The sequence below is a fragment of the Arachis ipaensis genome, chromosome B9 (genome assembly GCF_059453495.1).
Source record: "Arachis ipaensis isolate K30076 ecotype BB chromosome B9, ASM5945349v1, whole genome shotgun sequence".
Classification (NCBI taxonomy): Eukaryota; Viridiplantae; Streptophyta; class Magnoliopsida; order Fabales; family Fabaceae; genus Arachis; species Arachis ipaensis.
The window spans coordinates 144,382,629-144,394,091 of NC_142444.1; the positions used below are offsets into that span (position 1 = coordinate 144,382,629).

The following is an 11,463-nucleotide window of genomic DNA, read 5'->3' on the forward strand; positions in this document are numbered from 1 at the left end:
ATTGTTAGGATCCTAAATCCGAATTAGGTTCATTGTCTTAAAACCCGATACAGATAAAGTTCACGTGTCCTATCTCAAATCGGCTCAAATTGAATTTTCGTTGTTAGTTAGATATAGTAATAGATACTCGTGTGGGCACGGCGGCGGACCCCTTTTCCCGTCTTTCGCTCCATTTAAAAAAAATATCCCACATTCGCTCTCCATCTTCATCGCAAGTCTCCCTATTTAATTATCCCCTTAGCGAATGCAGGTACCCATGATTATTTATGGATACTCTTTGAAAATTTTTGAAAAAAATAACAAAAAAAAAACTATAATATAATAATAATAAAATAATCAATTCAATATAATTCAACACAATTCATAATATATTCATTATAAAAAATAACATTTAAAAAAAAATAAAAACATCTTCTAATATAATAACATAATATAATATTTTAGAGCGAGACCGAGCGACATAATGACGAACTTAAGAGGTAGAGAAAGTGAGTTAGAGGAAGAGTAGATACAAAATCAAGACTAAAGATGAGTCTAAAAAGAAAAAAAAGAGTTTAAATTGAAGACAGAAATTAGAATTACCAAATTTAAGAAATATATATATATAAACTACTCTAGCCACTTAGTAAATTTTTAGATAACCAAAGTTCAAGCTATATCATTCTCATAAAATAGTAACATCCTTAAAAACTATTAATCAAAATATATAAAAAAATATATAAAATAAAATCATAGAAAATTTTGGCAAAATAAATAAATTACAAAGATTATAACGGAAGTACAAAAAAAAAATATAAAAAATATAATTTAAATTATATATATATATATATATATATATATAATAATAGGTAAAAAATTTAAATTAAATTTATTTATTTCATTTTTTATTCATTATTTATTAAATAATTTAATATTTATTTTGGTCAAATCAAATAATTAGTATAATTAATTATTTATACTTAATGTTATTTATTTAGTAGTATAACTGAAACATATTGAAATATCAAGAATAAAACTAAAATTAAATATTAATGATAAAATTAAAAAATTTATATTTACTATTTTATAATTTTTTTAAATAAAAATAGAAAATAATATATTTATAAATAAATAAAAATTATTATTAAAAATTGAATATCCAGATAAAACAAAAATAAATTATAACTTGTAAAAACAATTTATAAGATTTGTTACACAAATATTAAAATGTATGAACCGTCGTGATGTCACTAACACAAATACAAATCATACAATATAAACAAATATATAAAAGTAGAAATAAAATCTTCAAACTCAATCAATGTAACAATAAATGAAATTTTTGTTATTTATCTACTAAACTCGGGAGTAAATACTGGACAAAATAAAATTATATTTTTATAAATATATTTACAGATAACTAAAAAATTAAAAACAAACACACTGAACAATATAGAGCATCAATGGTAAAATATAACCTAAAAAAGTCACTTAAATTAAAAAAGAATATGCATGTGATGAGTTATAATAAATTTATATATGAGGAGTAAAAATAAAATAAAAAATTAAAAATAAAATAAAGAGAATAATTAAAAGAAGTAAAAGAAGGTAAAATAAATAATGTGTGAAATAAATAAAAAATGTATTATAATAGAAGATTAATATAATCAATGAATATAACAGATAAAGGAGAAAAATTAAAATACTTTCTCATTTAACAAATTTCAAGAAATAAATTTTGAAGAAAAATCTATTAATCAACTTTTATAAAAATATTATAACAAATTTAAAATGTCTTTAAAAAAATTAATTCTATTAATCAAAATACATAAAAAATAATTGATATAAAACAAAATTATAAAAATATTTAGCAAAATTAAGATAGAAAAAATAAAAATAAAGAAATTACAAACATTATACTCGAAACACAAAATAAAAAAAAAGGGATAGAAAGCACATTCTAAATATATATAATTAAAATATATTTTTGAATTATTAAATTAAAGAAATTGAATTAATGTCTAAAAATAATTACTAAAAATAATAAATTTGGATGACTAAAAATAATAAATTAAACTAAAAAAATTTGAAAATATTATCTGAGAATATAAGAATCATAGAATATATAATATAGGAGTATATATACATTAATAACAAAATAAAATCGTAGCATATAGAATTGGAATCCTTCAATATTTTTAAATGAATTAAATGAATTCATTTTAAAATAATAAATATTCATTCACTACAATAATTAATACCCATTTTATTTACTGGACCGTACTAATAAGAGAGCAATTAAAAAATATATTTGATCAGTTTAAATAATTTATTTAAGTATCTATTAATTAATACAAAGTATAAACTCGTTACCTTCTCAATAATTAATACTCATTTTATTTAAATATCAATTAATTAATACTCATTTTATTTTATATATATATATATATATATATATATATATATAAATTATTAAGATAATAAATTAAATTAAATAAATTTATTTATTTCATTGCCTTATATATTATTTATTAAATCATTAATATTTATGTGGTTTAATGAATCAAACAAAATTTTAAATAATTTAATATCTATTCTAATTAAATTAAATATTTAATTAGTTATGATTGATGTAATTTAATGAATCAAATAAAATATTAAATGATGGAATATTATTTATTCTAATAAAATCAAATTAAATATAATTAATTAGTTATAAGTAATACAGTTGAATGAATCAAATACATTAAATTAAAAAATAATTTAGTTAACTTGTCTCTTAAGGACACATTTTAAAAATATTTATTTTTCAATCATTTTTATAAAATATTTCTTTTTATAATGTTTTTTGCCTATATACTCTAAGGGCACAGCAGAGCCCATCAAAAAATACTTAATTAGTTAATACAAATAATTAGTATACTTGATTTGGTTCAATAAATTAAAAGAAATAAACGTGAAAGGAAGAGATAGAGAAAAAGTAAACGAATAAAAATGTGTAGTTATCAAAAGACAATAAAAAAATATTTTTTATTTTTTTTTATTTATTAATTATTAACTTATTATAATTAATTTCACACCATTTATTATGTGTTATTCATCTTACAAATTAACACAATTAATTAGTTTAATTATAGATAATTAATTATAATTGATATATATATAACTCATTTCACTATACTTTCTAAAAAAATAATTAAAAAGGCACGTTTTAATTTTTTGTTAAAGTAAAATAAAATAAAATACATAAATTGAATAGATATAAATCTAAAAATTATAAAATTTTATTAACAATTTAAATAAATTAGTACCATAAAACTGAATTTAATGTCTATTTAAAATAATTACTAATCTTCTATTCTTCTAATTATTAATAATTTAAATAAAATAATACACTATAACTTATTTTTTTAATTATTTTCTTGTCTTATTTATCATTTATGCTTTCGATCAAATATATTAATAAACAAATAAATTAAATTAACTACCTCAATTATACTTGGACTATTCAACAATTCAACATAATCTTTTCAATTTGGGATTAACTACTAACCATGGAAATAGAAAATTTAGAGTAAATTTAGTATTATAAACATTAATTATGTATTGTAAAATAATCTAAAATCATAATATAATTTATTTTTAAAAAATTAATCAAACATTATTGTTAATTATGAAATAACCTAAAATTATAATGCATTTTATTTTAAAGAAACAATCAACCATTAACATCAATCAATAAAAACTATCGTCAAAGTACTTTGATTAAAAATATGAGGGATTAATTACTATTCATTATTAATAATATATCGATTATATCAAAAAGTAAAAATATAATTATCCGCATTTACATCATTAGAAGAATTAGCATCACAAGTTGAATTTTATAAAAAAAAAGAGTAAAATTATATATATAGTGAATTTAAAAAATAAAGATTGTTAAGTAATTAAGATTTTTTTTGAAATAAATAGTAAAAAAAATGTTATAAACTATATTCTTTCATAAGTAACCCTTTTAAGTTGTATGTTTGGTTTATTTGTATATCATTTAAATTGGCATTATTTTTATAACGATCATTTATTTTTAATAATTGTTAGAGTTTTTGATGCCTTACAATAATTATCTATAAAGAAGAAACATATATATTCTAAAAAAGTTATTAAATAAATTTATTCCTTTTGCCCTATTTTCACATTAAAAATTTTTTTGTTCTGTCCTTTTTTAAGGGATAAGTACGATTTTGGTCCCTCACGTTGAAGGTCAGAATCGAAATCGTCCCTCGTGTATATTTTGATTTAAAATCATCCTTAACGTGTTTTTTTGTATTAAAATTGTCATTTTTAAAAAAAATTAATTTTATTCCTAAAATACCCCTACTTTAATAATAAAAAAATTAAAAAATTTATTAAAAAAAAAATAAAAGAACACGTTTTGGGGGGAGGAGGAGAAGAAACGCGTTTTTGGGGGTGGGGGGCCGAAAGGAAATGCGAAGGAGGGAGGGGAGGGAGAGGGGGAAGGGGAAGGGGAAGGGGGGAGGGGACGGCGCCGGCGAAGCTTGGAACTGCCGTCGCCGTCGCCGGAAGAAAGAAGAAAGGAGAGGGGTTGTGACGGGGAGCAGAGAAGAGGGGAAAGAGAGAGGGAGCACCGGTGGAAGGGAGGACCGTTCATGCATGCTTCTGCCGCCGTGGAGTGCGTCGCCGGGAAGAGGAGCACGACGCGAGGAGGGTGGCGCGCGAAGGAGAGAGAGAGGGATCCGAGGCTGAGCTGGTCCGCGCATGCTCCGTCGCAGGTCCGCGGGTGATGGGTGGCCGAGGAGAGAGAGGGATCCGAGGGTGGAGTGCGTCGCCGGTGGTCGGACGCTCCATCGCCGCCGCTGGGATGGGTGGCCAAGCGCCGGTGGTTTTGCATCTGCTTTTTCTATTTCTTCTTCTGCTGCATCTGCTTCTTCTTCTGTTGCATCTGCTTCTGCAACTTTGGCTTCTGCATTAACATCTTCTTCTTCTGCATCTGCTTCTGCTTGAGTTTCTGTTTTTGATTCTATGACTGCCTCTGCTTTTGCATTTGTGACTGTTTCTACTTCTGATTTTGATTTGTTGTTTTTTTGATTTGGTTGTTGAATTTGTTGAATTTGGGGAATTTGTGTTAATTTTTTGAATTTCTGATTTTTTAGATTTTTGGATTTGTTGAATTTGTGTTGATTTTATTGATGTTGTTTTTCTTGGTGGTGGAGGTAAAGGTGCTAGTGATGGTGGTGGGAGTAAAGGTGCTGGTGGTGATGGAGGTAAAGGTGTTGATGGTAGTGGAGGGCATTTTTGTCCAAAAAAAATTTAAAAGGACGATTTTAATACAAAAAAACACGTTAAGGATGATTTTAAATCAAAATATACACGAGGGACGATTTCGATTCTGACCCTCAACATGAGGGACCAAAATCGTACTTATCCCCTTTTTTAACTATTATCATGTTATTATAATTGTTAAATAATATTGAAAAAAATCTTTAAAAATAAAAATAGCGATGACACTTCGAATAATTAATTTAATAGAATTAAACTTAAACGAATAAGATGATTTAATTAATTATATAGATAATAATATATTTATAAATATTAATAGTAAAAATAGTCTCACTAATGTAAATGATCAATACAATAATTATATGAAAAAATAAATAATTACATAATTGCATAATTTTTAAGATCCTATATGATTGAATTTAGTAGACAAATTCAAAAATATCTATATGATAATGTCCTAATATTTTAGCATACTGTAAATCATACTATAATTTTATATATCATATTATAACTTTAAGTCAACTCTTTAAACACATGAAGTACACATAATAAAAGAAAATATTACAAAACAAATTTAAAGTAAGATTATTTAAAAATTTCGTAAAAAAGACACATCTCTTTTATTAATCAAAAGCTAGAAGGGAAAAAATATGTACCTAATAATGAGCAACTAAAATAGACAAAAAATTTTAAAAAATATAAAAAATGAAATGTATAAGTAGTGATAAAAGAAATAAAATTAAATAAATTACAAAAATTGTACCATACACACAAGAGAGAGAAAGAAAGAGAAAAAAAGAGAAAAAATAAATAAAAAATACATTATGATTTTGTATAAATAGATGACAATGAAAAAATAAACTAATTAAATTAATTTATATATTTTGTTATTATATTTATTATTTACTAAAATAATTTAATATTTACTCCAATTAAATCAAATCAAATAATTAATATAATTAACTAAATTAATTAATTGATATAATTAATTGTGAACTTTGAATATCTAATCAAATTAATTAATTGATATCATTAATTAGTTATAATTGATTTGTTTTATAAAATTAAAAGAAATAAATTAAAAAATACTCTTAAAAACATATTACGTCAGCTTTATCATTAACTATAAAAACTCAATTTTTATATAATAGAATAGATATATTACTTAAAAGTTAAGGAATCATGTTATAGTTACTAAGAAATCATATATTCAGAATATTGGAATAACTTTAGTTGGAATTATGGTCTTATGTATGTGTGTGGTTCATCACTTACCAGCAAACAATTTCTTGAACACCCAACTGGCAATTAACAACTAACAATTGAGGAGATAATAGGACCGGTGCATTAATTGAAGAAAAAATTACTACGGCGGGAACTTTATTTTGGTCATAAAAACTCAGGTACAGTTAATTTTATGTGTTATTAGATAAAAATTTAGTCAAATTAATTAAATTATTTAATGACTCTCAACTATCAATTTCACTAACTTCGCGTAAAGTTAATTACACATGAATTTTCACCATTTATTTAATAATTAGAATAAGACTTACGCATTATGCGGAATCACCAATTAATAAATACCTATTTTTATTATATAAAAATCAATATTGTCAAATGAACAGATTTTTTATTGTAATAAATTAAAAAAATGTTTTATTTATTGAAATAAATAATTTTAAAAATATTTATGAAAATATGTAACATGTCTTATCTCGTTTACAGTATAAACGAAATAAATTTATACGGTAACCGATATAAGTTTAGACTGTAAACAAGATAAGACAGACTGTAAACGAGATAAATTTATACTGTAAACGAAATAAGTTTAGACAGTAAACAAAATAAGACAGACTGAATGACACGTGTATCTCATTTATTGTGTAAACGAGATAAAACATGCTATGTATTTAATAACTTAATAACTTAATTACAAGAACCACATTTTTAAAATTTAAAATTATACCCTATCGACCTGTTGCTAAGTGCTAACGATATAAAGCCACCTAAATCATAAATTGTATTTTAATTTTTGGCAAGTATCTTAACCATGGTTATACATGTCGCTTTCAGTAGATTGGTGTTTGGATGATGTGCATATGCGCGCCATCTTAGTATTACTCAATAATATGGTCAAGCAAGGATTAAAGAGAGGAGAAAGTGGTAAAAAGGTTAGAAATAAGGTCCGTATAAATATATCTCGTTTAAGGTGTAATACACAGTAACATAATACATTTAAAATTAACAAAGAACATTGTTGCACCCGAGTTATAGTCACATTGAAATTTTGGCCAGGTACAATAATATCGGTACATTTATTTGTATTGGTTTTGCACATATCTTTGAATTATTTAAAATTTTAAATTGTTAATTTTTTTATTTAAAAATTTATAATTTTATTTTTTTTAAATCGAATATATAAACATAATTAATCATATGAGTACAATAATAGAAGTACATTTATTTGTGTTGGATTGATTTAAGTTGTTCATTTAAATTATATTCATTTAAATTTTAAATTAAAAATTTTGTAATTTTAAAATTTGAAATTATTTGAATAAAATTAAATAAAATAAAAAAATAAAAATCAAACAACACAACAGTATCCAAAATATTATTTCAACATATTAAATCTTGAATTGATTTTGTACGTATGATGCATTTAAAATTTTAAATTGTTAATTTAAAAATGTTATACTGTTATTTTTTTAAATTAAATATATAAACATAATTAACCATACGAATACATTTATTTCTATTAGATTGAATTGAATTGTCACAATTATCATTGTTTTTCTATACTTTCTCAAATACTAATATATGATATAAGAGAAGTATAAAACATGACTAAGAGAATATAGTGTACTATAAACTATAAATTTTTTGTTGTATTTGATTGTGTAACTATTAAAATGTATTCATGTATAAAAAAATGAGATCAAAATTTTTAAACCTTATAACATCCTAAAAATTTTGATGCTTTTGTAGGATCTAGAGACCAAAAAAAAAAAAAAAAAAAAAAAGATTATGTAGATTCTTTTTCTATTGAGTCATGATGTTCAAGAAATGCTCTTGTTTTGATCATGCACCTAAATAAGCTCTCCACACCAATTTCAATGCTTTCAAAGGCATCCTCCAAAACCTCCAATCTATCAGATGCTATCTGCATGCTGGAACCATGAGCACCATCATTGAGAAGGGTGCTTAAAGTTGAATCCACCAATTGCAATTCATTCAAATTCTCTTCCTTTGTTAATCAATTTGTTCATCCATTTGGTTGCCTTTGACTTTGAAGGAGGAGCAGCCAAGAATGAGAGAAGGAATTGGAAGACAGACATGTTCATTGCAATCACTTCTTCCTTGTCTTCTTTGAAAAGGAACTGTACTTAGATACACTTTTTTCAATGCATGAATCAACCTTTCTTCTTCTAAGAGCAGAGTGAAGGGATTGCACATTCTCCTTGATCTGCATCATCTTCTAAGAAGCATGGGTGAGATCCATTTGGCAAACTATTTGCTTGCCATGTTTGCTATTAAGTTCTTGTTTATTAAAGGAAGCTGAATGTGGATGTGGTGTTACCAAGTCTCTTGAGTCTCATTCTATATATACCATAGGACATAGGAGAAGCCACTAAATGATTCATAGATGAATAATGCTTCTAAAAGGCATCAACACACACTCACCAATCATGTGATTCATGCATGATGCATTCAAATCCTTGGTATATGTGAAGCTTGTCACATCTCTTCCAAACATTATTCTCTTATTATTATTATTATTATTATTATTATTATTATTATTATTATTATTATATGGTGCTACCTATCATGTCCTCTTAGTGTTTGCAATCAGAAGACCTCATTAGTCATAGGAAGGGGAGACATGAATACTACATGTTATTTGTGGACACACTTAAAAATTACTCTACTGCTACTAATCTGCTCATCAGTATGTTTTCTTATTCTCAACAAACTTATCTGTCACATATTAAACCATTCTTCATATCACAAAATGTGGATCTTAACTTTGCAAAGATGAGTAATTTAATCCATGTTCCACAGTTCCAACCTCACGATTTTGAGACAATCTCTGAAGAAGCATGGATTATATTATATACACATTAGGTGATGAGTAATGGGATCACATGTTAGGCAGAGCTGGGACAAGCTTACCATATTCCAAGAAAATAATGCATGCTTCACATGCTTTCTACACATGATTAAGATTGGTGAACTTTATTATCTCTTAAGTTGGTCTATGGAATCAAATTATGAATAATTGAATAGACCCCATATAAGGAGACGTGTCAAAGGCCTTAGACTACAGAAAACAAACACCATTGAGTTTCCTCCAAAAGAAAGGAAAAGAACAATGGCAAGCAAATTGCATGTTCGATCAAACAGTTTGCCAAATGGATCTCATCCATGCTCCTCAAGAGTGCAAGAGCAGTTGAACAACCTCAGGAACTTTGAAGCAACCTGCACATCTGAGTCGGTTGTCAAAGGCTTGTCCTTGTTGGAAGATATATACTTCTCCTTGGACAATCTTCTCAATGTCGGTTCAACCCAGAAGGCCATTTCTGATCATCAAAGTGAGAAATGCTTCCAAGAGATCTTGGATGGCTCAATCAAAGTCTTGGATGTGTGTGGCATCGCAAGGGACACTGTCATGCAGATCAAGGAGAATGTACAATCCCTTCATTCATCTCTTAGAAGAAGAAAGGGAGACTCATGCATTGAAAAGAGCATAGCCGAATACAATTCCTCCTCAAAGAAGACGAGGAAGAATGTCAACAAGTTGATCACATCTTTGAAGCACCTACAAAGCAAATATGGAATCTTAAATCAGCATCAAGATCTTAGCATTCTAAGCGAAGTGATAGCAATGAACATGTGTGTCTTCCAATGTCTGCTATCATTCTTGGGTGGTCCTTCAAAGTCAAAGGCAAGCAAATGGATGAACAAGTTGATACAAAAGGGAGAAGTGAACTCAGAGAGTGGCAATGAATTGCAATTGGTGGATGCAGCTTTGAACACCCTCTTAAATGAAGGTGCTAAAGGCTCCCGGATTCAAGCTTCCAATGAACAATTAGAGGCTTTAGAGATTGCTATTGAAAGCATTGAGAGTGGATTGGAGAACTTATTTAGGCGCATGATTAAGACTAGAACATCCCTTTTGAACATATTATCCCAGTAGAATACACACTATCTTCAGAATACCAATTTTGATCTACCATATGTGTATATATATATGTGTACAAATACAATCAAATCAAATGCATATACAAAAGTTTATACTCTCAAATTTGTGCCTTTCTTGTTTACTCATTGTTTTATTTATCTAAATAGCAAATACTATATGAATATGCTCCTGCCTAGTGAACAAAACAATTAATATCCAGTTATTAGATTTGACTTTAGGGCTTCAAGTAAAAAAGAAAAATAAAAAAAAAAAAATCAAATTTCCCAAATTTATTAACCTGCTAACTTGAAATACAAACTAAATCTATAGCAGCTTTTACTGTTCATATTTTTATCAAGATTAGTCACAAAACTCTTCTTTTATTTGCTAATAAACAGAAGAAACTTGGTTGAATTTGAAAATATTGAAACAAATCAAGAGCATGCACTCTTGAATCAACATCACGATCTTAGCATTCCAGGAAAGTGATAGTAATGATTGATGAACATGTCTGCCTTCCAAGAAAGAGAGATCATTTTGTGAAAAATGTTAACGCTTTTATTTAATCACATATTCAAAACTTTAAAATCCTTAAGGTAGTAGTAGATAATTGAGTTAAATACTTTTAATTCTTTAATAATAAATTATTAGAAAGAAATTATGATAATAAGAAAGGGATACATGACTTAAGAACTACTCCAGTGCTGCTAATCTGCCCATCATTATGTTCTCTTAATCTTAACAAACTTATCTGTCATATATATTATTACCATTCTCCATATCACAATCCAGATCCCAGCATCTCAAAAATTTGTAATTTAATCCAATTTTGCATAGCTCCAACCCCCTCATATTGAGACAATCTCTGAAGCAGCATCAACTATATATTATTTGGAATCAAAGAGGGTAATGTACTAATGTGGAACAAGTTGAGGCACATTAGGTGGTGTCATTTAATAAACTTTGAAACCATGTAACTTTCAATAATGTTATTGTTATTGTTA

The 11,463-nt window shown here is 26.1% G+C and overlaps 1 protein-coding gene across 1 annotated transcript; it reads left to right on the forward strand.

The window, feature by feature from the left end:
- Positions 1-9,649: 9,649 nt before the first annotated feature.
- LOC107617357 (uncharacterized) lies at positions 9,650-10,474 on the forward strand. Its single transcript, XM_016319108.3, has one exon. The coding sequence runs from the start codon at positions 9,650-9,652 to the stop codon at positions 10,472-10,474; it is 825 nt and encodes a 274-aa protein (XP_016174594.1).
- The last annotated feature ends 989 nt before the right edge of the window (positions 10,475-11,463 follow it).

Excerpts from the sequence above, each read along its gene's own strand:
- LOC107617357 (XM_016319108.3), top strand. The coding sequence starts at position 9,650 with ATGGCAAGCAAATTGCATGTTCGATCAAACAGTTTGCCAAATGGATCT.